Genomic DNA, 27392 nt, shown 5'->3' on the forward strand with positions numbered 1-27392 from the left:
CTCAGCTGTTTCACTGTCTACTTGACTCACATCTCAAATGGAGAGTTTCTTCTTCTCCTTCTTATTCAGCACTTAAGACTGAACATACTGTAAGTTTGCTTTGTTATATATTTTACTTGGAAATCAGGAGCTGTAACTGAATTTATTTAATATGCTGTTGGTTTGTTAAGCTAAAAACAACAATGTCAAATAATGTCATAAAATCAGATCAGCAGTCTCTCAAAAGTTTGTTTGCATAAATGGAAAATAAATGTTGGTGACTGAATTCAGGTGCAATTAAATGTTGTCAGACTGTGTAGGTTTCTGAAATGTTATCAGAAAATTTTACTGGGACATTGCTGGCTTATCATTGTGAGCCCCTTCAAAGCTGCTGTATGTAATTTTCTATAAAGAATATGTTTTTGACATATTTGCTGAAACTGTCACCATGTTTTGACAATGTAATAAGTGACAAATAATCTGAGAAAAGATCAATTTCCACCACCATCTCTCTGAGCTATCTGAAGAAATGCACTGCTCCTGACCAAAAACAACCAACAACCAATCAGAGCCAGGGGGAGGATCTTGGCACTGTCAGTCAATCTCATGTACTCGCTGCTAAATAATAATAACTAATAATAACAGAGAAACAACTTTCCATGGCAGGAAAGTCGTCATCGGCTGCCATGCTAACTAGTCTGAGCATTGACAACAGGATCTGCTAAGGAAAAGCTGTAGAACAGGACCGGGGTAGGAGGGATGAGCAGCGCCAGCTTCTGATTGGTTGTTTCTAGCTAGCACAAGGTGCACTGGAAGAAGGCAGAAGAGCCACATTTTTTCTCTCAGATTGTGTCTCAATCCATAGTCAGAGACTGGAAGAAAATATATACTTTTACTATAAGTTACATACTGCAGCTTTGACCAAAATTAAACAGAAAAAGAGGAGCAGGTGGTTTTTTGTTGTTGTTTTTTTTACGGCAAACATGATGTAAAGGATGAACAGTGTTGATCTTCAGATTAGTGATTTGTGTTCCTCCTGCAGATGAAGCTGTGTCACTGATGTGGATGTGAATTCAGCAGCATGGATCAGTGTGAGGACAGACAGGAGGGAGTTTCTCCTTCTAAAACCTCTTTGTGTTTGGAACAGGAGAGCCTGAGCGACCCTCAGAGGTCAGATTATTAACTGTCTTTACACTGTGTGCATTTGTCAAATGAATGTCTAAGGTCCAGTCTAAAACAGTCTAGAAGCAGCTGAGCAGATTATGGGCATTTGAAAATCTTTATTTTGATAGAAATATGCATGAAAAGGTTTTATCTAAATATTCTCCATTAATAAAAATGCATGGGAAAAGTGGGGGAGAAGTTAAAAACCCAGAACACATTGGCAGAAAGATTTAAGATTTGCTCTAACAGGTTGCATTATGAGGTCCTGGAGATAAACTGAGTGATGCTTCAAAATGAGCATTATTTACATAAAAAATATGCTTTTCCCTATTTAATTATTATATATATCTAATATTGGGGCTGCACAGTGGTGCAGTTGGTAGAGCTGTTGCCTTGCAGCAAGAAGGTTCTGGGTTCGATTCCTGGCCTGGGGTCTTTCTGCATGGAGTTTGCATGTTCTCCCTGTGCGTGGTGGGTTCTCTCCAGGTACTCCGGCTTCCTCCCACAGTCCAAAAACATGAGTGTCAGGTTAATTGGTCCCTCCAAATTCTCCCTAGGTCTGTGTGTGTGTGCATGGTTGTGTTTCCTGTCTGTCTCTGTGTTACCCTGCAACAGACTGGTGACCTGTCCAGGGTGACCCCCACCTCTCGCTGGAGACAGGCACCAGCACCCGTCCTGAACCCAATTGGGACCAGGGTGTTAGAAAATGGATGGATGGATATATCTAATATAATTTCCTCTAAAGTTTATTTATGTCTAATATGTGTATGCTTAGACTTTGAAGTCAAAATCATATTTCTTGTTTGAGGACACAATCTTGACCTGTAAAGCTGATTCTAAGATATTCAGTTATTCTTTGTATATTCAATACATTTGCCTGGAAAGACTGTTTGACAAACTGTAGATTGTTATTGATGTGTGTAATTTGGATAATATTGTCTTTAGATAAATATTTTTATTTTTATTTTTTTTTGAAACTGCATGTAATGTGCTCTGTTTTAATATTTTTTTACATCAGGAGAGATCAGGAAGATGAATCTGAAGTAGAACGTAGAGGTGACCCAAAATTTGAGTCCTTCAAGAGCAATAAGTCACATAACTTTTTCATCAACTTTAACTCTGACCATCATTCTCAATCAGAGAGGTGAGTTGTATGTTACTGTGTAAAGCTTTTTATTCAAATATCTTTTAAGCAAATCTACATTGTTTTCAAATACAGGACAGTGGAACAGAGGTTGCCACTGTCTCCTCATAGTTAGAAGGCAGCAGAGTTCTTTCTGCCTGTGAAATGTGTGTGTTGAACATTTTGCATAGTCAAAGTGAAAAGAATAAATCCTGGATGTACTTACAAATAGGTGACTGTTCAGTTTTGAGGCTCAATAATTAGTCTTTTTTTATTGTAGCAGTTTAAATGTAATCTAATTTTACAAGACAAAATGATGGGTATTTTTCTCGAACCTACATAAAAGAACCACAGACAGCGTATATGAATTTTATGACAAAGCTTTTGCAAAAGGAGAAGTCTCTGGTAGCAGCTTCTCCAAGCCGTTCACAGAGAGTTCTGGTCTGCTTCTGCGTGAGACCCTGTTTTATTGTCAAAGCAGAACAGCCACAGGAAGAAGTCAGGAAAACAACAGAGGTCGTAAAACATTTAACCTAAACAAACCACCAACTCAGTTCCAGGTGTGATAACTGATCTACGGTCTGAGCCCAGTTCAAATCTCGGTCAAACTGTCAACAAAGAGGGAGGATAAACAAGAGACAAAATACGACTGCTCACAGGCAGTTAGGAGGTATTCTGGTTGATAAGAATTAAGGTCTGGGAAACACAGAGTTAACTGTTACACATGAAGATGAAACAGTCAGTCCTGACCTCCAGGTCAGTTCATACACACATAAGGAAGAGAACACTTTAAACTAAAAATCACAACAATCTATAGACTGAATGTGAACTAAAGTAATTACAAAATGATAATACCAAAAATTCTCTAACACAAAATATTTCAGTTCATATCCAAACATATTTGATATGAGTTTCCTTCATCAATTACAGTTTAAAACACCAATTGGTAAAATGTTAGCCATTTAAGGAAACTCAGCTTATTGCATTGTCACTGACTTTGCAGCAATCCCTTATCCTTAGCAAGCTCCAGCAAAACCAGGCTCAGTGTCAGCAGCCTTTCATGTATTTCTATTTATTTTAAATGACAGAAGAATACAATTCTGCCTTATTATCATAATAACAAATTATTAATCTTTCTAACAGAAAAAATCTATATAGTGAGGACCAGCAGAAGTCCGATGTTCCCACTGATCAGTCTGCCCCGTGCTATCAAACACAGCTGAACTCCATATTAATGGTCTGTACATGTATCACTTCTCATCTGCTCTTATTACACTAATATTCATGCTGTAGACTAACTGTAAGACTTTAAGTATGCTCAACATAAATCTGCTGTTTTCCTCAATTATGCCAATCTTATGTATAATTCTAATAAAACTCTGCAACAGCTCCTGCAGGAAAACGTCATCACGTTTGTGAAGAATGAGATGAAGAATATCCAAAAGGTTCTGACATCAGAAAACTCAGAATGCTTAAAGGATTTGAGTGTTGATGAGAACATGGTGGGTCATGATGAAGAGCAGTGGAAACACAAGGAGGCATTACTTAATATCATTGTACACTTCATGAGGAAGATGGAGCAGGGGGAGCTGGCTGACAACCTGCAGAGAAGTAAAGGGATTTCTCTAAAGATTTAAGTAAATGATAAGTTTCTAAATATGTTAGACTGACAATTTTGATATCTGATTTCATTTGTATTTCAGAATTTTCTGGCACAATTCTCCAATGTAACCTTAAATCATCTCTGAAGAAGAAGTTCCAGTCTGTGTTTGAGGGGATTCCTAAAGCAGGAAACCCAACTCTTCTAAATCAGATCTACACAGAGCTCTACATCACAGAGGGAGGAAGTGGAGAGGTCAATAAAGAACATGAGGTCAGACAGATTGAAACAGTATCCAGGAAACCACAGAGACCAGAAACAACAATCAGACAAGAAGACATCTTTAAACTCCCACCTGGAAGAGTTGAACCAATCAGAACAGTGATGACACAGGGAGTGGCTGGCATTGGGAAAACAGTCCTAACACAGAAGTTCACTCTGGACTGGGCTGAAGATAAAACCAACCAGGATGTCCAGTTTGTATTTCCATTCACATTCAGAGAGTTAAATCTGCTGAAGGACAAAAAGTTCAGCCTGGTGGAACTTCTTCATCACTTCTTTACTGAAACCAAACAGATCAGCCAGTTTGAACAGTTCCAGGTTCTGTTCATCCTTGATGGCCTGGATGAGAGTCGACTTCCACTGGACTTCAACAACCAGGAGATCCTGACTGATGCTACAGAGTCCAGCTCAGTGGATGTTCTGCTGACAAACCTCATCAGGGGGAAACTGCTTCCTTCAGCCCGCCTCTGGATAACTACAAGACCTGCAGCAGCCAGTCAGATCCCTGCTGAGTGCGTTGACATGGTAACAGAGGTCAGAGGGTTTAGTGACCCACAGAAGGAGGAGTACTTCAGGAAGAGATTCAGAGATGAGGAGGAGGCCAGCAAGATCATCACCCACATCAAGAAATCACAGAGTCTCCACATCATGTGCCACATCCCAGTCTTCTGCTGGATCACTGCGACAGTTCTGGAGGATGTGTTGGAGACCAAAGAAGACGGCGATCTGCCCAGAACCCTGACTGAGATGTACATCCACTTTTTGGTGGTTGAGACCAAGGTTAAGAAAGTTAAGTTTGATGGAGTACATGAGACAGATCCACACTGGAGTCCAGAGAGCAGAAAAATAATTAAGTCTCTGGGAAAACTGGCTTTTGATCAGCTGCAGAAAGGGAACCTGATCTTCTATGAAGCAGACCTGACAGAGTGTGGCATCGATATCAGAGCAGCCTCAGTGTACTCAGGAGTCTTCACACAGATCTTTAAGGAAGAGAAAGGACTGTACCAGGACAAGGTTTTCTGCTTTGTCCATCTGAGTGTTCAGGAGTTTCTGGCTGCTCTTCATGTTCATCTGACCTTCATCAACTCTGGTGTCAACCTGATAGGAAAGAATCACAACACCTTGCGTTGGTCTAAGTTATTTAACAAACCGCATTTAGAATATCTTCACCAGAGTGCAATCGACCAGGCCTTACAGAGTCCAAATGGACATCTAGACTTGTTCCTCCGCTTTCTTCAGGGTCTTTCTCTGCAGACCAATCAGGCTCTCTTGAGAGGCCTGCTGCCACAGGCAGGAAGCAATCCACTAGCCAACCATGAAACCATCAACTATATCAAGGAGAAAATCAAAGAGGATCTGACTGCAGAGAAAAGCATCAATCTGTTCCACTGTCTGAATGAACTGAATGACCGTTCTCTAGTGGAGGACATCCAACAGTCCCTGAGCTCTGGGAGTCTCTCCACAGATAAACTGTCTCCTGCTCAGTGGTCAGCTCTGGTCTTCATCTTACTGTCTTCAGGAAAAGACCTGGATGTGTTTGACCTGAAGAAATATTCTGCTTCTGATGAGGTTCTTCTGAAGATGTTGCCAGTGGTCAATGCGTCCGATAAAGCTTTGTGAGTACAGTACTGAGGATAATAAAATATTACCAGTTTCTATTCGGCTTAATTAACTTTAATGATGGCACAAATTAGAACCATCCTATTAAATCTACCCAATACAGCAAAATGCAGTTGATCAGCCAGATGATTGCTTTGAGTCTTGAGAGTTAGCACACACTCATCCTGAGTAAACTGAGTCAGTGTTGAGTCAGTGGAAACAAACTATTAAATTTTAAGAGGAAAAATTCTACAACAAAACAAAAAGTAGTCTATAACAGAGGCTTTATAGAAGAGGACAGAAATGCAGAAAAACAAAACCGACTGGTTTCACAAAAGAGCCGTCAGGTAACTGGAAGGCCTGCCTCCAATTCTAATTTTAGAAACTTAGATCCAATCGTAAACCTACAGTTTGAAAGGCAGGGCATTGTTGGGAAAAGCTTGGTATTTAATACAGACGTTAAAAATATATTTCTACATCCTGTATTGAAAATGAATCACTGTACTAGCTCTACTGTACATACAGTACATGCTGTGATACTGTAACTACTACTGTTGAAAACATATCTTTGCTTTAAATTGTGTTGCAGATATAATATGTAGAGGAGGTTAGGAATAAGCTGTTTATGTCACTTTGAAGTTAAAGTAACTGCAATTTGATGAAACATTATTACAAAATAAATGTTAAGTATCAGATACTATAGATAAAACAGTTTGTTGGGACTGAACTTTGTCAAAGCTGCTTTTGCTTCACTTTAACTGTTATGTTTCTTTCAGGCTGAGTGGCTGTACTCTCACAGAGACAAGCTGTAAAGTTTTATCCTCACTTATTAGCTCCCAGTCCTCCAGTCTCAGAGAGCTGGACCTAAGTAACAACGACCTGATGGACTCAGGAGTGACGCTTCTATCTGCTGGACTGAGGAATCCCAGCTGCAAACTCCAAATTCTCAGGTCAGTCATCAGAGATGGTTTCCTACAAATCTCATACCCGCTGGACTTATGTCCGTTCTAAGTATTATTGTCACGTTTTGTATTTTTATTTCCTTTTTCCCCTCTATGAATAACAGTTCACACAATATTATTTACATTCAGGATTCACTGAGGCTACAAGACCAAAGTTTATCTTATTCCTTAGCCGCCGTTTCTTGTACTGGATGCCAGTTGCATTAAGTATCATTGGATCGATATATTTTCAGTTTATTGTGTTGTTTCAGCAGAATTTACCAACAAAGCATGTTTTGCACTTCTATTGTTTTCAAAAATATAATGGAAATCAACTCAGGCTTTGAATGAAATGGTTCTGTATTGTGTGTCTGCAGCCTATCAGGCTGTTTGATCACAGAAAAAGGCTGTTCTTCTCTGGCATCAGCACTGAGCTCCAGCAGCTCTCATCTCAAAGAGCTGGATCTGAGGTACAACAATCCAGGAGACTCAGGAGTGAGAGAACTGTCAGCTGTACTGAAGGACCCACATTGGAAACTCGAGACACTCAGGTAAGGAGAAACACTCAACAGTAATGTCTGTCTGTCTGAGAAAAACCAGAGCTAGGACTATGTATGCTATATCGAACAAGTCTTGTTCGCAGAATTAGTACCTCGTTGAAAACTAATAATCTTTAAGCAGTTGAACCCACTTTGCATCAAGCCTAGATTTTTGTGTTTAAAAGTTTTTTTTCCTATTGGTTCAAAGTAACATTTTCGGATTAGCTGTATGCAGAAACATTGTTGACAGCTTCACTGTCAACAATGAGTTCAAACTGAGCTGGAATTTCCCCATGACAAAAGACAAGAAGTGTTGGACTCTTCCTCTGACAATAGAGGCATCTTTGTAGACATTTATGTAATTTCTATGTTTTCATGATGAAACTAGAGACTGATGGTCTGACCTCCTCCTCCTTTCAGGTTGGAGCCTGCTGGAAATGAGTGGTTGACACCAGGTCTGAGGAAATGTAAGTATGCTTTAAATTTGAGTTCAGAGAAGTAGCACTTGGTGAACCATCTTCACTATTTTGCATCTCCGTAAGTCGTTTTGAGGCGTCAGTAAACGATCCTTAATTGTGTTCATTCTCTCCATCAGATTCCTGTCAACTCACCATCGATACAAACTCTGTACACCAAGAACTTCAACTCTCTAAAAACAACAAGAATGTGGAAAAGGTGGAGGAGAAAAATGCATATCCTGATCATCCAGACAGATTTGAAGGTCTCTGGCCTCAGCTTGTGTGTTCAGATGGGCTGAGTGGCCGTTGTTACTGGGAGGTTAAGTGGAGTGGGACTGTTTTTATATCAGTGAGTTACAGAGGCATCGAAAGGAAAGAAAACAATGTAAACTCTGCATTTGGATGGAATGAGGAGTCCTGGAGTCTGGAATGTTCTGATCGTTGTGGTTACTCTGTTTGGCACAATAACAAGAAGACATGCATCTCATCTTCATCCCCTCATGCTTTATTGTCTTTCATGACCTCCTCCTTCTCTTTATCTAAAAAAGTAGGAGTGTATGTGGACTGTGATGCTGGTATCCTGTCCTTCTACAGAGTGTTATCTGGAAAACTGACCCACCTTCACACCTTCAACACCACATTCAAGGAAACTCTTTATCCTGGATTTACAGTCTGGCCTGGATCCTCAGTGCGTCTTTGTTAAGAACAAAAAATTTCCACTTTCCTTAATTTCTCAAATCATTTACACAACTGAATGTGCATTTCTCAAAACTATTTGTTCAAAAAGCAAAACAACATGGACTGCCTGCAAAAGTCAGTGTATTTCTCCAAATCCTAGTTCATCTTTCAAAAGTCAATGCAATGAAAAAGTCCTTGTTTCATTTGTACATATAAGTCAGATTGATCAGTCATGTTGCAGGTACAACATTTAGGTTTTGTTGAATAAAATATAGTTCTTCTGTTACAGCATGTTTATATACATAATTACTTTTTGGATTTTCTTTGTTGCCTTTTTGTGTAACAACAGATATTTCTTGTAATATGTCTAAGTATTTACTCTACTTGAAACTGTTGTTTGACCTTTTTATGACTATTTGAACATGTTTTGTAGGATTATATCCCTCTTACACTTGGTGATCCTTTTTTGTTTTGTTTTGTTTTTTTTTATTTAAATTTGATATTAATTTACTTGGCACTAAAACATCCTATTCTCCAAAAACAGGTAAAATTTCTTCTCACATGATCTACTGAAGACGAGAGGAGGAAACAACGTTTTAAAGATTTTTTTCAGGAAATAATAGCTTGAAGAAATTCTGATGATGCCGATCAGCAAACAGTTGACTGATGTTTCTCCAACTGTAACCAGGAAACTGTTATAAACAGAATAAGAACATCTCAGATTGTTCAACAAATTAAAATATTTATTTATATCTGAATCAGAAATGTTAAATAAACAATGGAGAAACATAAAACCTTAAGCTGGTGCAGACGATTATTAAACACAAAAAATTAAAACTTCATCGTATGTTATGTAATGTTACATAAAGGGGTCTCATGGCTGATGTGTCACCGCTGAATCACATGATGAGGCACAGCCCATCAGGGCTCAGTGTGGTGGCACTGCAGACTAAATGGCATCTTCAACATGATCACCTGCAGGCAGGTGAGCTGTGGTGGGCGTGGCCAGCCTGACATGGAGTTTCCCTGCTGCAGGCTGAATCAGGATAAGTTTGGTATTAAAGTAAAATCAAGAGCAAACAGCAAAACACTGCAGAGTCTTCATGCTGACTGCAGGTGGAGTTCTCTGGCCGGAGTTCGGGTCTGTCACTGTTCTGGTTCTCATGTGGGAGGAGGCCCGTCGTAGCGCAGCATGAGGTTGAAGGATCGGGCGAAGTTGTTGGAGAGCGAGCAGCTGTTCCCATCGTCCATGAGCGGCAGCAGGAAGGCGAGGAGCAGCAGAGCGAGGAAGAGGAGCCACAAAAGAAGAGCCAAACGGCAAATCCTGTACAGCAGCCCACATTTCTGAAAACACAGAGAAGATGGAGCAGAACAACATGAAGCAGCAAATCTGTTGAAGTGATGGAGTGTTTAAAATGTTGTGTTTATCTGCTTAAGTGACGTAGCAGGGCGTTACCACGGTAACGTTACCTTTCCTGTTCTTGTTTCAGAGGCTGTCCCCTTTACGTTCTCTGCACCTCTCTGCAGAGAGACAGAATATCAAGTATTAGATTGTTAAGCTTGACTCCATGACTCAGAAACAACACAAACCAATTCTGACCGAACTGTCTGCAGCAGACTCACTGTTGCACTGAAAACCTGGGAGTTTACAGTTCAGAACGGGAAAACATCTCCAACACTGGGGTGGGCATTTATTTTACCTTTAAACCTTTATCTTGATAAACTTCTTATCACGATAGGCATTTTGATTTATTGTTGTAAGAAAATAGTCCAATTGATGATGTCTAAGGACTCCCAAAACTTGTCGGGATTGATTTTTTTAGTACTTTTTCCCACAGTTTGTTCCATGAAAATCTCAATAAATACCAATGAATTTAAAAAAATAATTAAATATAGTTACTGTGTGCAGTTTAACTATACAAATCACACTTCTTTATCTGACTGGTGTCCTAGAGACGTGTATTATAAACAGGAATGAGCAGTATTGGTGTTTGCGGGGCCATAACTGCAGCCATACAATTACCCAGAGTAATTAATAGTTCTTAATGTCATTTTTATCATTATCACAATAATACCACAAAATAACGTGATAAAACTTTATGTCCATTTTCATAAATTTCACTAACAAAGTCTGAATAAAACCTCCCTGCAGCAGCAGCAGTCAGCCTGCACTGCCCCCTGGTGGTACACATAAACAGTGCACCAACAGCTGTAGCCCATTCTACCAACAAAATATAAAAGTAACTATTGTAATATAATATCACTGCTGGGCATCATAAGTTACAGCATTTTTTACTTTTTGCTACAAAACTGAATTGATTTGAGGTGAATTTGACCTGATTTAGATTTTATATGAACAGGATAATGGTTGTGTTGTGAAAACTGACATTTACGGTGTTTTGAGTTATAAATAAATAAACTGAACTGACCATAAGCTCCAGTTCTTTTCTCTCCTTGAGTCCCGGTTTAGTCATGATGAGGCTGTTCTCCACTTCCTTCAGCTTGGACTTGTAGAGGGTCCAGCGGTACCGGAGGTCCTCCAGAGGTTCATCCTCACCCTGACGGCTCTGAGTCTGCTGGAGCAACAGCTGAAACATCTGCTGACCTTCAGGGAGTCTGGATATCAAAGCCTGTAGCAGAAGAGTTAATTACATAACATTAATCATTAGCCTAACATATTAATAACTTCACAAAAAATTATAAACATAACATGCAGGCTGGACAAAGCATTTATATCTGTGTATAAATGTGTCTGAATGGATGAATGTAAATCTAATCTTCTGTAAATCTGAACTGCAACATGTTTGAACATTTACAAAACATCAAGCTAAAAAAAGACACAAAAAGGAGGTTGGAATTAAATTATGGAAAGATGAAAGCATAAACTTAGCAAAGTTCATTAAAAAAATGATAAGGAAGAAAATATGTGATGGTTTCAAGGACGAATAACTTCAAATTTTGTTGTAGCTGTTTTGGTTTTGTAGTGCTTTCTTTCCTTTTATGTTTCTGTTCAGTGATTTTTACATAGAAAAAATAATTATTTTGAGATATTTATGTATTGTGATGATGTATAAAGTGGTACATTAGTGGTAGGCATAAATATAAGCCTTGTGCTTCTGCCTGCATCTTTTCTATCAAGTTTTAAAATAGTTGCAGTATTTTGAAGTATGAGTAACAAATTATTCAATGACTGAATACATAAATTTTAAAAATAAATAAAATTTTATTGTACATATTTTATTGCATTTTTGCCATGTTAATATAATACTAATTATATGTTCAACATGTTAAGATATGAACAATCATGGTTAGCAATACCAATATATGATTAATATGTGATTATGTTGTCAATATTTGATTATAAATAATTTATATGAATAATGACACTGCTTTACAATTAGATACGTTTTTATTAAGAGACATTTCAGATTTTTTAAACATTTCTCTTCATGTCAGACTGTTACCTGCAGGTTTCCCCGTCGGGTCTGGATCTCCTCGGCACTGAGGGAACTCTTACTGGTTCTGGTTATCTTCATCAGAACTTCATTCTCTCTGGACAGCCAGGCCTCAAACTCACTCCACTTGATTTGGTTTAGCCCTCTGCTGTCCTGCAACCACCAAACACAACCTGGGTCAGAACCAGAGCTGCTACTTCATGTTCTCTACCAGTGTGGAGCGTCGCTACGTCTGTCATAGATGGAAAAACGATCCAAACAGATCCGATAAATCCACTGAAACCTCAACAATAAAATCAAAAGAGGTGAGACCATCTGGACTGATGTATTTCACTTCCGATACCGATACAGAAATCTGAGGTTCAGTATCGGCCGATACTTTCCGAAACAGAAAATCAATGCATTGATCTACTGAGTTACAAATTTATTGGATAAATCTGCACCACTATAGCACACGTAAATGCACCAATAACTGCATGTCAAAACACAAATTTAATGCGTTCATATAGCCTATATAGGAGTACAACAGCCAATGTAAAATAAGTAAGAAAGAGAAAGAACCTTTTAAGTCAATTCAGCACCGTTCTTCCTGTATCGGATTGGAATCGGCCGATACCAAACCTCAGATATCGTTATTGATATCGGAAGGGAATAAAGTGGATTGGTGCGTCTATAACCCTGAGTTTGTAATGACATTCAAACTTTTGCTAATTTTTCTGCTTCAAATTTTAAGGCATTATTAAGAAACCCTCAGTGGTTCTGACATGTTCTATAGAGCCAGAGAGGAATAATCACATCAATATTATTTGACAGAGACAAAAGAAAAATGTTTACCCTGCTATCATCTTCTCCTGAAGACGAAGCCGTCGCCTCGTTTCCTTCTCCTCCTCCTGGGACCCTCCGTCTGGGTCCGTCTGTCTGACAGAAACCAGGCCGATCCACTACCTGTGTTACTGAATCTGGTTCTGATTCCAACCGTCCAAAGCTCTCTGCTGATCCAGAGTGAATCTCAGTGGAGCCGCCCTGCAGCCTGACAGGACATAAACACTCAGTCTGCTGCCGAGCAGAACCTGATCAGAACCAGGGTTTGGGTTGAATCAGTTACCTGTTCAGATTCAGGCTCAGTGTGAACAGGTCTTTCCAGCGCTGCTTCAGCCGCTCCATGTCCTTCCGAATGTGGACCTGGCCGTCCGTTGAGGTTCTCCTCAGAACCTTCCCACCCTGAGCCTGGATCTGCTGCAGGTGGAGCTCCTTCTCTGGGAATTCACCGAGGAGCTTCTGAGGAGAAACATGGAGGAGAGAGAAATCTTCATCAGGAAGAACCATCTCCACCCTGCAGAGGTTATTTCTACAGGAAAGGAAAAAGGAGACTGAAAAAACAAATGAATTCTGACTTTTTTTCCTCAGAATTACTTTAATCTCAGAATGCTATTGTAAGATTGTAAGCAAATGTATTCGTATAACACATTTCATGTACAAAGTGCTTTACAGGAAAATCAACAGCAGTAGTTTAAAAACGCATCTATAAATAAATTAAACAAAAAAAATAAATATTTTAGTATGTAATGAATCTAGAAAATTAACTTTTTAATTCTTAATGTATTGAATTTAACCATGTCTAATGAGTCTGTGAGGCAGCCAGGAGAGGAACAAAAATGTTCACAGGTTTAAGATATTTTATGTTTTAAAACATTGTTTTTCCTTTAAAAACTTCAAATAATCTGAGATAAAACTCGCAGTATCGTTGACTGACTGTTACAACATTCAGATGTTTAAATGTTAAACTGAGCTGAAGCCTCAGAGAAAATATCTGACCGATTATTGAAGGCTTTCTGTAAAACCTCACTGCTGGACTTTAACTTTAATTCTTGCTTCATAAAAACTGCATGTCAGAAAATCTCAGGGTTCATTACGTTGGGTTGGAGTAGCTGTGCCGTTACCGTGGTTACCCATGACTTTTGTTTCTGAGCGGTCAGAAAGTGAGCCGTGCTGCACAGCCGAGATCCAAACACAGAACTGGATCAAAGCAGGATCTGAGCAAATCTTTAAGGTCCAGTTATCAGACTAAACCGGTCAGAACCCACTCAGGTTCTGGGGATCGGTTTAGGTCAGAAACATGCGTCTCTCTGTCTCCTTCAGAACCGATCATAAAACTGACCTGGGCTTCGGGTCGGCGCCCCTCCACACTCCATCCTCCCGTCAGGCTGCAGAACGAATCCAGCTTCTGCCTCATGACCATAATCCACTTCTCCATGTTCAGAAGGTCGCCGTGGAAACACTCATGGTCCGAGACGATGTCATCACAGTCCTGAACTTTGACCTGGACAAGAAGGAAACATCAGCTCTGATTTGTTCATCTGTTTTCAGAAAGAAAGAAATGAAGGAAAAGAAAAAATGAAGGATGAGTGGCTGAATGGAAGGATGGAAAGACGGAAGGGAAGAAAAAATAAAAAGGAAGAAATGAAAGGAGGAAGGCTGGATGGAAAGATGGAAGGGAAGAAAAGAAAACAAAAATTAAGGATAGAAGCAAGGAAGGAAGGAAGGAAGGAATGAAAGAAGGAAGGAAGGAGAGACAGAAGGAAGGAAGGAAGCTCTCTCTCACTGTGACTCTCCGATGAAGCTCGGACCAATCAGCACACAGCTTCTCGTATTGGGTCCGGCTGCTCGGATTGGAGGAAACCAGCGTCTCCAGAACCGTCAGCTGGGCCTTGCCGTCCTCCAGCTCCTTCTGCAGAACCTAAGCCCAGAAACACCAGGACAGTGATGACATCAGAACAAAAGTGTCCTTCAAAAACAGGGCTGGTTGAGACCAAAGCAAAAGAATCAAGAGTTTTTTCTTCCAGTTTTTGGTGGAAAAGAGAGAAGGGACAAAATCGACAAATCATGCTTATAGAAATTATTGAGCTTGTTTTAACTTATCATGCAATCAGTTGATTTATTGCTTATTACGGTGAAAATGAAGCGTCTCCGGTGAGTTTGTTTGAACTCACCAGCATCTGTTCCAGCTGGCTCTTCTTGGCCAGGATGTCTGGCTGTAGAGCATCAGCAGCCAGCAGCCGCTCTCTGAACGCCGACAACGAGGCGAGGATCTGCTTGCACGCTTCGTCAAAGTCTTTGGTTCTGGAGATTAAACTCTGACAGACAAAGAGAACATCAGAACACGTTGGAGAGAAACTGTCTGCCAGGTTGAGTGGTTTCGTGTTTAGTTCACTGACAGTAGGAGATAAACTCCTCAACCCGTCAGACTGGTCGCTGCATGTTTGTGGATTGTTAAGTTTATTATCGACCGGATCAGTTTGGCTGAAACTTTGCTCAATCAGAAAGCGGAGAGCTGTCAGAGATCTCTCCGTTAGCAGAGCCCAAACTGAGCAAATATCAGAGGAGCTTCTGTTTCCTCTGTGAGAAACAGGAGCTGCAGGCTCTGAAAACCAAACATCAGCTTTCTGACGCAACTCTGACAGAGGCAGAGGAAAGAATACAGGATGAGTTTCCAGCAGAGAGACGGGAGGGCTCCATCCTTGAAACGCAGCAGGAGAGAGTTGATGGATGGAGCTGCAGCGGTGGGAAACTGCAGGTGTAGTTTGAGGAAGGAAGTTTAGACGCCGAGGTTAAAGAAAAAGGGCAGCAAAGAGGGAAGTTTATACAAACATTCACATCAATTTTTGATGTTTTCAGCAGATCAATCAGCTCAAATTTCACCTCTGGAGACGCAAGAATCAAACTTCTACTTCTGCTGCTGCAGGTTATTTGACAGGAGTCTGAATTCAACAAGAAATGAAGCAATTGCAAGATTTAATTTATGAATTAAAGCATTGCTAACCCTCATCTAATTTTTATTAAAATAAAAAATATAGCAAAGAAGATACTGGTGGTTCATGGACTCAAAAACAGTTAATAGGATTCATCGTGACGAATCGATTACTGATCAACTAACTAATAGATGTATTAAAGTCAAAACTGTATAAAAGCATATGCATTTTGCATTTAAGATAAAAAATATGGCAGTTTTATCTTCATTTGGTTAAAATTCAGTAAAATATAAAATATTTTTGCGATCCAAATATGAATCAGTTAAATAATCAATAGATCAGCTGTATCCTGTATTTATATTATATCAATTAGAAATAACATTTTTCACATTTTGATGTCAAAAGCATTTTTTTCTTAATCTTTTGCTACAAATGATCAGGTGTGCACTAAAGGAATGACATGCTTCTGAATTTTAGGCAATAAAACACATTTATTTATATTTAACAATAGAATTTATTTATTTGCATCTCAATTTATTTCCAATGAATGATCACAGCTGATTATTGTAAAATGTACCAGTTCAGATCAATTCTGGTTAATTGATTGATGCATCTCTACTCAGCTCCTCTCAACAGAGATGCATAACAGAGAGAATATAGCATGTTTTAAATGTTTTATGCCATAAAATAAAACTGATAAGGAAGGAAGTTTAGACACCGAAGTTAAAGAAAGAGGGCAGCAAATGATAGATAAACCATTTGAAGTTCATTTTCTGGACACTAGATGTCCTTCTTGAACACTGTTATTACCTAAGCAACAAATTGATTTATTTTTTAAGTAAAGTTTTACTTAAAACAGTTTTAGCCACAACTAAAACTAAAACTTCGAGTCGCCCACTCATCCCCCCTTCCCTCCCACCCAGGAGGGCTCAGGTACCTCCAGCCTGTTCTTCCTCTCCAGCAGCTGGTTGTGCAGCAGCTCTCTGGTTCTGACGGCGGCGCTCAGCTCCCCCTGCAGATCGTCAGAACTCTCGGTACCAAACACCGAGTCCAGCAGGTCTCCTTTCACCTGCAGCAGACTCAGACGCTCCTGCAGCTCGGCGCTGTTCTGCAGGAGACCCTGAAGGAAACGACGGAGGAGAGAAATGATGCAGTTAGAGGTGAGACACAGAGACACTGGGTCAAACTTTGAGCTGAAGCTATGCAACAGAGCAGCTGCATAGAAAACATTTAAAACAACATAAAGATGAGATGAATATTTTCCATTAGATTCTGCAGTGAAACTTTCAGTGTCTGAATATTTCTGGTTTCTTCTTTTTACATTTCATCATTTCCATGTGCATTTCATGACCAAAATAATGAAATATTTGCTTTTTACTAGTCCTGGGCGATATGACTTAAAAATAAAATTTTGATTTCTGATTTTTTCCCCTCACTTTTCTTCCTTTAAAAAACTGCTTATGACAGAAAATATCTTTAAAAGTGGCTTTTATTTCAATAATTCATTGTGAGAGTTAATCTGAATTCAGAATTAAATAAGTGGAAGCTGTAAAACATGCTTGTCAAACAAGATAGTATTTTGTATGTGGGTTAAGATTATTATAGAAACTCAAGAAGTGCATTGTTGAAAACAAAAAACGAGATTTTCCAAAACTTTTATTTTCCAAGAGAGCATTAGTGAGGTCAGACACTGATGTTGGTCACTTAATTTAATCTGTGAGGTTCTCTATCAGATTGAAGCCAAGGCTGTATTAGTCTGTCAGTCAGGTTCCTCCAAAATAAACTTAATCCTTTATGTCCTTATAAACCTTCCGCGTTACAACAGGAAGGGCCCTCCCCCAACTTGTTTCTACATTAATGTTAATCTCAATAAATGACATTAAATCTGTCGGGAATTAAATCCAAAACATAAAACTTCCACCACAGAGTGTAAATATATTTCAATTCTTTATTTCTGTTGAATTTGATAAGATGCAACAAAAAAAAAACAGAATTTCTTTCTTGTGGAAATAATATTACATGACCTCAATAAAAAAAATATTTTTAATGTTAAAATGTTGAAAATGTGATGTATTGGCCTACACAAATATCTCTAGTAGACAGTTACTGACACCTTCAACAAGGAGGCAGATTGCTAAAGAAGCTGAATGTTCACAGAAAATGCTTTGAGGTAAAATATAAGGAAAGTTCAGTGGAAGGAAAATAGGAAAATGTTTGCTAGAAACATCATCAATATTATGGATCAATTAAAAAACTTACAATGATAATTTTACATAAACTTAAATTGTGATAAGGCAAATTAAATAAAGACATAAACAAATATAAATCATTATAAGAAGACCTTTATTTAAAAAAAATATATATTATTATGACAATGGAAAAGAATCGGATCAAGGAACTCAAACTTGAAAGTAGTTTATATATTTTCAGACTTATCCGTGTGTGTGTGCATGTGTGTGCGTGTGTGTGTGTGTACCAGGTTTTTATATCCTAAAGGAAACCTACTTCTGTCTACAATGTGAGGTTATGGGGACCATAGCTCCTTGTGGGGACATTTTGTTGGTCCCCATGAGGGAAATTGTTGTTTTTGGGTTAGTGGTTAGGTCTGTGATGGTTAGGTTTAGGGTAGAGGTTAAGGTAAGGGTCAGATATGTGAGGGTTAGGGTAAAGGGCAGGCTGTAGAAATTAATGGAAGTCAATGTGAAGTCCCCACAAGTGATGAAAACACGACAATGTGTGTGTGTGCGTGTCATACCTGGATCTTCTGCAGCAGCATGGCCGTGTTGGAGAAGTCGTTGACGTTGTTGGAGGCCTCCATCACCTGAGAGACGGCGTTTGCCCACTGAGAGAAGTTGAGCAGTGGGTCCCGGAGGAGACTCCTCAGCTCCAGCTCCGACTCCGAACAAAGTCTGGAGGCTCTGCTCTTCACACTGAGACACAGAGACGGGAGGAGGACGAGACAGTGGACGCAGTGTTTAATAGACAGCTCTGAGACCTCAACTTGATGCTTCACCTTCAGACTGCAGTGGGATACATTTCTTTTTGTTCAGTCAGATGATGAGCCTCTCTAAAGTTCACTTTGCAACTTAGAAAGTTCGGCGTGACTCACCACTTCATGAACTCTCTTTCCTTTCAGAACAAACAAATCTAGACGGCTCGGTTTTAGCTGCTGAAAATGAACCTTTTGAAACCTCTGTCCAAGGTGAGAATGAAAACAAACACTGAGCTGTTATTTCCTGTTTCTCCATGGAAACGGAAAACAAGCTTGGAGCTTGTGTTTAAGTTATTAATCCCTAATAACCTTCAGCTTTGTTTAAACCCGACAGATTTCAGAAAAAAAATCATAAGCTCAAGAAAATAAAATGTTTGTGTTGGACAACAAATAAAAAAAAGGTTTTTAAGCTAAATAAGGAAGGAGTTATTATGAAAAACAGGATTTAGTGATGCACAACACTGAACATGCATCGAGTCTCTGGTTCTCAGCTCCAGTCAATTTTGTGTGAACTTAACTAAAAGAAAAAGTTGTTATCCTGTTTAATAAAAAATATACATATAATACTTAGTTTGGCCCAAAATTATTCATGCAGATCTTTAAGTGATATGAATGATAACATCTTCAACCTGCAGAGACCCAGAATATAAATATAATTGATGAAAATAACTGAAAATGTGCAAAAAAAATGCTGCTCAGCAACTAAACATTTTTTTAAAAGTATGGTAGTATAGTAGTTTTTCAGTCTACCGATGTGTTTTTCATATAATTTTATTGTCTTGTCATAATCTTTGATACTATTTTTATATAAACTATAATTGGGGGTTAAACTGCATCTACTGGAGTTGCAGCAGCTTGCAGGTCTGAGCTCATCTTCCTCCCACACTGCGATGTTATTAAAAATTAAACAGAACGTAAAAGAAAAACCTGAGAAAGCTGCATAATTGTTTCTTAAAGATAATTCAGGATTCATTTTGCCTCCAGGTAGCTAAATTACAATTGGACTAAAAAAACAGAAGCGTAAGAATCGCTGCAATGTGTAATGACACCAAGTCCTCAGTTTCTTTAGAGATGCTAAAACTCGGCTTGAATAATTCCCCTGTTTGCTGAGCTTTTAACAAGTTCAAATCGAATGTTTCCCATTCCTGAAGAAATTTGCTTTAGGAGTCATTTTTGGAGCTGCTCCATTCATTCGGTTGAGGAGCTCCAAATGGTGAATGATGCAAGCTGTGGAAATAATAATGATGCGACAGCACAGGTCAACAAGAGCACTGAATATAAACCACCTGCATCGACAGCATGTTGATATTTGTGTTTAGACTGTTGGTCAAAAACACAAGAAAACCCATAACTCTAAGGAAATGTATTTTCTGTGGTAACTTGCATTAAATTAACAGATTTTTAACAGATTTTTCTGCTTTAACTGTAGAAAGCGACTCAGCACTCAGTAACAACAGCATCATATTTTTTTGGATGCTCAGATTTAGTTGGAGGTTTAGGTTTATTCTGTAGCATCTTTTTTGGACAGCAGGGAGAGTTTGACTGTAATTTGTTTAATCTGAGGGTTTATAGAACAGCCTGGATTATCAAACCCGAAAACTCCCTTTTGAAAACAGGAAACTTTCTTTTAAACTCCCTTTTCCTAATTTCTCAAAATTAGGAAGTTTTTAGGAAATAATATTTCCTATTACCTATTTTTTTCAGGTAATAGGAAATAGAAAATTAGGAAATTTCCTATTTTTAGGAAATTTTGTGACCAATTCCCAATTTTTCTGTATGCTGTTACAGATTTTGGGTTGATTTTTTGCATTTTTTACATGTTTTCTTCCAACAATTTGGAAATTCATCCTCAATAACAGTTCTGAACAAGTGACTGTATGGCTCTGATACGTAATCAATCAATCAATAAAATCCAGACAGAATGAGATTAATCGACTTCTGCTCAGCTTTACGTAAATTTTACTCTCCTTTCTGTTAATAATTTACGTTTCATGGTTTCAACATGTTTTACAGCTGCTTTCATCAGATCAGATCAGTTAAATCAGCTGAGAAAACACGTTTCCATGGAAACGGCGGGATTTTTGCTCATCTAAACGCACTTACTGCGATAAAACCCCCCAGCTGAAGGTTAGACCGCAGGTTGCTCCTACCTCTGATGTTCCTTAACAACGGCCAGGACGCCGTCTGTGAGGTGGCGAGGATCCTCCGAGAACCTGAACAGATCCTTCAGCTGAGACTTCAGCAGCTCCACCTGAGACTCTTTACCTGCCAGAGTGTTCCTCACAACCTGAAACACAGAGGAGAGACTCTTCAGGTTCCTGGGACTGAATCTCACACAATCCCATCCACTTCAGCATCCCGGCCTCCCACCTTCTTCAAATCTAACAAAATTGGTGTCAAATGTTTCTGCAGGAAAACGTTTTGTTTGTGCCGCTATCATTTTAAATGCTATTAATAAATATTTCCAGAGGTTATTAAAAAAAATTTGTTTCAGTCAAAGTCTGTGGTACAAAAATCTTAGCAGCACAAACTTAAAAAATTATTTATATAATTTTTAGATTTTTTTAATTTGGAGGTCAGTTGACCTTTGATTCCCTCTGGAGACATTTATTGGTATTTCTAAAATGATAGCACCACAAACTAAAAAATTTTGCAGCACAAACGTTTGCCACCAGTTTTGTTTAAGATGAAGAAGCTGTGGAGTCGAACTTACCGAGTATTTCCTCCACTGCCCCTCCATCTGCTCCTCAGTCGTCTCTGTGCAACTCTTGGACTCCTGGGTGTCGACCAGCTCCTGGTCCAGTTCCTGCAGCATCTCCCTGATCCGGCCGATATCCTCCCCCAGGCGCTGGCAGCGGGTCACGTACTGACTGTGGGAGTCCAAGCTGCAGCGCAGCCCCTCCTCGGCCTCACAGAGACCCTGCCTCAGCCGCTGCCAGCCCAGCCGCAGCTCCTCGGCCTCCTCCTGCACGGCCTCGGCTCCCGCCGGGGACGTGTTGGTTCTGACGGATTCGGCCACGCCTTCGATGTGCTGCAGCGTCTTCTCCTCAGTGGCCACACCTTCGTCCAGAGTCTGAGACAAAGCAAGACGTCAGGACAGGGGGTTTACTTTCTTACCACATTTAGCCGAGTTTAATAAAATAGATAAAAGTCAATTTGGATACAGCAAATTCTGCTTTTCAGTAAAGATTTTAGCATAAATGTGGCTTTACCAATTATTTTAACTCTTGATGGTAAAAACATTGACACTTTGTGTCTAACATTTTTTTCATTTTAAGAACATTATGTCAGCAGAAATTTTCTTGTGATTAAAAATAAAAAGCCTACATTTACATTAACAACTCTTATCCAGCAGAAAAACTGCAGGTGCTCCAGAACCACCCAGTGTCTAACAGGGTGATCCACTTGTTTCCACTTTTGATGCCAATGCAGATATCTGAGGTTTAGCATCGACCAATACTGATACGATACAGAAAAACATCGCTGAACTGACTTAAAATGTCTCTTTTTTTTAAACACAGACAGAAACGTACTGAATTACAAATTTATTTGATAACTCTGCACCAGTACAGCAAACATGAAAAAAACAACCCAACTTTAATTTGTTCTGTCAGTAAAATTAGGAGTAACAGCCAATGTAAAATAAATAAAATTAGAAAAACAACAGGTGTAAAAATAAACTGCAGCAAATATTCTTTCAAATGGTTCAGAAATGCAGTTAGGAATTCTAAATATAATGTAAAATCAATAACAAAGCAAAATGTAGCTCTAAGCACAAAGCATAGAGTTAGACTTATAGATCTAACTCTGCCATCAATACCCGATCTAGAATTTCTCAGCATCAGGACCAATACAGATATTAGGATCGGATCGGTGCCTCTCTAGTTTCTCTCTCTGACCTCGCCTGTCACTCTGCGGACCTGGAACCGGCCAGCAGACGCTGACATGCTGCTGGCAGCGGTTGGACTGACCTTTAATGCTCTCAGTTTGTTCTCCGGCGGTTCGTCCAGCTTCATCAGCTCCGTCAGCTCTTTGGTTTTAGACACCAGCCAGGACTGGAACTTCTGGACGTGGCTGTGGAACATGTGATGCTCTTCGCTGATCTTCTGCAGCAGCGTCAGACGCTCCTAACCAAACAGAAAAATAAGAAACATCTAGAGGTGTTCTACGACCCGGTCAGGATGATCCGGGGTAAATCGGGTCTCACCTGGGCTCGGTCTCGGACGTCCACGTAGTCCTCCTGCAGCCTCTGTTGGGCCTTTGCGTCCACGCTGGGATCCTCGATTCTGCTGTGCAGAGCGGCCGCCTCGTCCAGCAGCCTCTCCAACAGAACCGCCTGGCTCTTGACGTCGCTGACGATCACCATTTGCTGCTCCACCTGCCACAGCTTCTCCTTCAGGCCCATCTGCAGCTCCACGTCCAGGTCCAGGCTGCGGCGCTGCTTCGTCAGCCACAGCTCAAACTCCTCGTACGCCTTCAGGTACTCGCTCCAGTGGAGCCACACCCACTCGATCCGGCTGCACAGAGAGAGACGGGGATAAACTTTACTTTACAGCTGCAACTAGATATTATTTTACTAATCAATTATTCTGATAAATAAATCTGAAGATTTTTATTTAACTATGTTAGCCTTTATTTTAGAAATGCATTAAATATTCAAAAAACAATTTAAGAAAACACATTTTCTTAATTTATTTCAATAAATAAGATTAATTTTATATAAATTAATTTGGTTAAAAATGTATTTTAATAATTTTTTATTTATTTAAAATAGATAAAATGTTATTTATAAATTTTTATTTATAAAAATTTTCCAAAGTTAAAAATAGTTTATTTAAAACAAAATATTTATTTTATATGAAATAACATTTATTAAAATTAATTTTTATTAAAAATGCCTTTTAATTAATGTTTATTTATTTAAAAATGCATTTTCATAAATATTTGTTTTATTTATTTTAAATACATAAAATGTTATTTATAAATTTTTATTTATAAAAATTTTCCAAAATTAAAAATTGTTTATTTAAAACAAAAAATATTTATTTTATATAAAACATTTATTAAAATTAATTGTATTAAAAATGTATTTTAATTAATGTTTATTTACTTATTTAAAAATGCATTTTAATAATTATTTGTTTTATTTATTTAAAATAAATTTTAAAAATTAATACATTTTTATTTCTAAAAATTTTTCAAAGTAAAAACTAGTTTATATTATAAAAAAATAAACAGTTTTTTAAAAGTTTATTTCCCAATTAACTTTTAAATAGAGGTATTTAAAAGTGAACAATCTGGTGATTATTATTTTGGGGATTGTCAGATTACTAATTAGATAGCAAAAGGTGTTTAATAGGAGATTTTCTTTTTTTGTTTTTACAGAATATTAAAGCTAAAACTTCCACTTGAAGAGTTATGGGGTTTTTTGTACTTTTTTTTATTCATATTAAAGGCAAAATGTGTATATCTTTGTACAGTTTTGACTTTATTAATGCTCTGATATTGTTCTGAGTGCCAAGTCTGTTTACTCTAGTTCACAATTAATTTATTACTAAATTAGCTACCCATCATTTCAATAATCGATTCATCAGATTAGTCACTTCGGCTCTACTTCACGTCATTTAAACTTCCACTCTGTAAAATAACCAGAACCTCCTATCAGAGTCAGAAATCTCACATCCTCTCTGTTCTCAGCTGGGATCAGATTAGTTTCCATTTATGATTTGAAAAACCATTTAATTCAGATGTTATTCATGCAGTTCCTTGTTTAACTCAAATGTTAAAGTGACATTTTGGAAATCATCTCAGTTGATTTGGCATTTAGCAGGACTGCATGCTGACAACATGACATTACAGGCTCTTCAGCGGCCGCCTCTCTTTGTTATCTGTCTGTCTCACATGCGAAGCCCTCTGAGATATTTATGCTTCCTGCCGTGCAGATATCAACCTCTCATGATGTTTTCCTGGCATTTTCCTCCTTTCTAAATTGTTCCTTTATTCCCAGAGCGAGAAAATAAACCCGGTTCTTTTATTTTACAGGAAAACAAGCAGGAATCAATGGTCCGATTTACTGGAAAATTATTTTGTAAGACGATTCACAAAAACTTCTGCAGACAAACATCAACTGTGAAAAATTATTCCACAGGCAAACTACGACAAAAAAATAAGTCATATAAATTAATGCATGTTTTCGTCTCTGACTTTTTTTTAAGTTCCAGTTTTTATGTCAGAGTGTGACCTCTTCATCAGAGAGGATCGTGAATATGCAGCTTGCTCTCTGATTGGTCAATGGATTCCACCTGACAGGTGACTGTTTCTCTGTCAGGCGTTTTGATTCATCTGAAAACAATCCTGGCATTAAATGTTTCTGCTAACGCTGAGTTCAGTGATCCTTCCTCTTCTATGTTTATTTTCATTAATGTCTCACTCAGGACTTTGTCCGACAGTTCCTCTAAAACTGAGGAACTAAAAGATTAATATTCTATTAGCTGAGTTTTTAATGCTAAAAGGCTTCCTCCAACACACTGAAGGTTATATATTATGACTATATCTTCATCATAACGTCAACATGTAAAACTAGGCATACACCTCAAGATTTTCTAAAACTGTGCACAAATCACATATAGGAATTAAAAGTAAGTTAACATGTGTAACAGGGTTTGATTTTAACAATATTATGGATGTGAAGTTACTCAAAACTGTTTATTCTTTGAATTTGTTTTGTTTAGTCAGTAAGTTGTTTCTCCAGACATTTATTGGTGTTTTCAGTTCCGTTTCTGTTGGTAACTGTGGTATGTATTAGCTTTAGCTCTGTGTTTTCTTTACAAATATATTCTAACAAATATTTTAGACAAATGTAATCATATACAGAGTTTCATGAGTGATTTTGCTGTGTTTTCTGTAAGTTTTTAACTGTTGTTATTAATTTTGTCCATTGTTTATCGCTGCTATGTTTATTGCTGCCAGCTGCTCATTGGGAGCCATTGCTTGTTTAGGGTTATTCATTATATTTAATTTAATGGCAGAAGCTGCTAGACTTGATTTCATCTTTTCTTAGAATAAATACAGTGAGCCTGTGTCTGCCATGAAGTAAACCTACTGGAACTGAGATGAACATTAAAGGATTACACATGCATAGAAACATAACCAAATGTTAAAGAGAAGGGGGGAATTAATTGCAGTTCGTTAGGTATTCATAGCCTGGAGAGTGTTTTTTGTTGATATGGTAGAGGAAGGATAAATAATATAATAATAATAATAATAAAGCATTAGGGACAAGTATAAGCAATTAACATGTTGGTTTAGCATTTAGAGCCGTAACTAAGATGCACTGCTCATCTCTAGAAGAGCTTTTAAGTAAACAATCATTGAAATGCAAAACAGAAGGCAAATAAACATATCATTATAGATTTTGCTGCAACTAAAATGCAACAAAGTTTACCTCCAACACACTGAAGGTTACCTGTGACAGTGGACGATGTAGGTGCTGGTCTCGTCCCACTGGTTCTTCAGCTCCTTCAGCTTTACGTTGGTGCTGTTCCTCAGATCTTCATCGCCGCTCTGCAGAAGCTTCTCTGCAGCCATCAGCGCCTGGTCCACTATCATCCGACCATTGTGAGACGAATTGTGGATTTTCTACAAAATCACGCGTGAAGAACTTTTAAAATCCAAACACCTTTGGATAGACAGACTGCTATCTCTAGGAACAGGTAGTTCTTCAATTATCACACAAAACCAACCACAAAGAACATAACAACAACACCTCCTTCTTGTTTTCATGTTCCTATTACTTTGTTCAGATGTTCAGGTTTATTTTCTCCTGAAAAAACAATACAAATCAGATTTTTCTAAATCTTTAAAGCTGATTAAGATTGAAAAATATTTTCTACTGAGATCAGATTAACAAGTTCAGCTCACATGGATCCTGGATGTGAACCTCTAAATCTGTCGCAATAAGCAATTAATCCATGCTTATAGCATTAATTAATTGCAATAAGCATTAATTAATTGCTTACTGCATTGCAATGATTAATCATTTAGTGATAAATGATCTTCATCATTTCCATTTGCATGTTTGTTTTTCTCGGCTGCTTCTTTCTCCCAAAGAGACTTGATGACAAAAGTCTGGTGCATCACTCTTAACTCAACCTTTCTTTGAAGAGCAGTTTTGTTTACACAGACTTCAGTATCCATTTTATTTGCTTTAACACTAGTTTTGTTTATTTATTTTATATATTTAAAATGTCTTGCAGTTACAATGTTAATTGCTCGTTAGGAAAAAAACTGTTTATTGACCTTTGAGAGGTTGTACTTGCATCATCATGTCATCATTATATTACTTGAAAATAATCTCAAAACAACAATATTCTCATTTATCTCAATCATTTCTGGGTTAATTTATCATCCAGCAAACCTTCCTACCATGTTATACAGTGAATCTCAGTGATGATGCATGACGACATTCAGGCATGCAACTACATGTGAGGATATTTGTAGCACAGCAGTAAAATAAAGATCAGGCATTAAACTGATGATTCTACCAAATAAAACTGAGATGAAAATGGATCACAGCACAACAGAACATAAACTTAAACAACAACATACTGCAGAGATTTGCCTTCACCATTCATTCTTAACCTCTATGCGTTTCCTCAGATTCGTTACTTTATGCAACGACTGAAACTCAGTGCAACAGCAGCCAGAGCCTAAAGGAAAATGTTGACAGATCTTCAAGAAGCCTGGAGACTTATTTAAATTATTTATCAAGATCACTTTAAAAGGTAAAGAAAAGGAAGCCTTTCTGCAGCAGCAGGTTCAGAGTGAGCAGGTT

General features: G+C 38.2%; 2 protein-coding genes across 3 annotated transcripts in view; one reads left to right on the forward strand and one right to left on the reverse strand.

The window, feature by feature from the left end:
- On the forward strand, positions 1-9157 carry LOC106921637 (NLR family CARD domain-containing protein 3-like). Its single transcript, XM_014993441.2, has 10 exons — positions 1-89; positions 1022-1149; positions 2162-2287; positions 3410-3503; positions 3655-3877; positions 3970-5764; positions 6524-6697; positions 7066-7239; positions 7648-7694; positions 7823-9157. Exons 2-10 carry the CDS (start codon positions 1061-1063, stop codon positions 8386-8388), a joined length of 3288 nt encoding a protein of 1095 aa, XP_014848927.2. The 5' UTR covers positions 1-89; positions 1022-1060; the 3' UTR covers positions 8389-9157.
- Positions 9086-27392, reverse strand: part of syne3 (spectrin repeat containing, nuclear envelope family member 3) — a 22140-nt gene continuing 3833 nt past the window's right edge. For both annotated transcript variants that reach the window (XM_014993445.2, XM_088002390.1), the window contains exons 3-18: positions 26025-26197; positions 22767-23076; positions 22531-22686; positions 21273-21632; positions 20710-20846; positions 18323-18497; positions 16505-16687; positions 14809-14952; positions 14421-14555; positions 13977-14138; positions 12924-13096; positions 12653-12848; positions 11828-11971; positions 10793-10993; positions 9834-9884; positions 9086-9707 (exon numbers count right to left, since the gene is read on the reverse strand). In XM_014993445.2, the coding sequence (XP_014848931.2) occupies positions 9525-9707; positions 9834-9884; positions 10793-10993; positions 11828-11971; positions 12653-12848; positions 12924-13096; positions 13977-14138; positions 14421-14555; positions 14809-14952; positions 16505-16687; positions 18323-18497; positions 20710-20846; positions 21273-21632; positions 22531-22686; positions 22767-23076; positions 26025-26197 (2883 nt within the window). In that variant the 3' untranslated portion in view covers positions 9086-9524. The remainder of the gene's footprint in view (positions 9708-9833; positions 9885-10792; positions 10994-11827; positions 11972-12652; positions 12849-12923; positions 13097-13976; positions 14139-14420; positions 14556-14808; positions 14953-16504; positions 16688-18322; positions 18498-20709; positions 20847-21272; positions 21633-22530; positions 22687-22766; positions 23077-26024; positions 26198-27392) is intronic.

The sequence above is a fragment of the Poecilia mexicana genome, unplaced genomic scaffold (genome assembly GCF_051168715.1).
Source record: "Poecilia mexicana isolate PSO_F unplaced genomic scaffold, ASM5116871v1 scaffold_22, whole genome shotgun sequence".
NCBI lineage: Eukaryota > Metazoa > Chordata > Actinopteri > Cyprinodontiformes > Poeciliidae > Poecilia > Poecilia mexicana.

What these genes read in the sequence shown, in the direction of transcription:
- LOC106921637 (XM_014993441.2), top strand. Translation starts at nt 1,061, where the DNA reads ATGGATCAGTGTGAGGACAGACAGGAGGGAGTTTCTCCTTCTAAAACC. An exon ending in GGCTGACAACCTGCAGAGAA is followed by an intron (nt 3,878 to 3,969) that starts GTAAAGGGATTT and finishes TTTGTATTTCAG; the next exon opens with AATTTTCTGGCACAATTCTC. An exon ending in TGGAAACTCGAGACACTCAG is followed by an intron (nt 7,240 to 7,647) that starts GTAAGGAGAAAC and finishes TCCTCCTTTCAG; the next exon opens with GTTGGAGCCTGCTGGAAATG.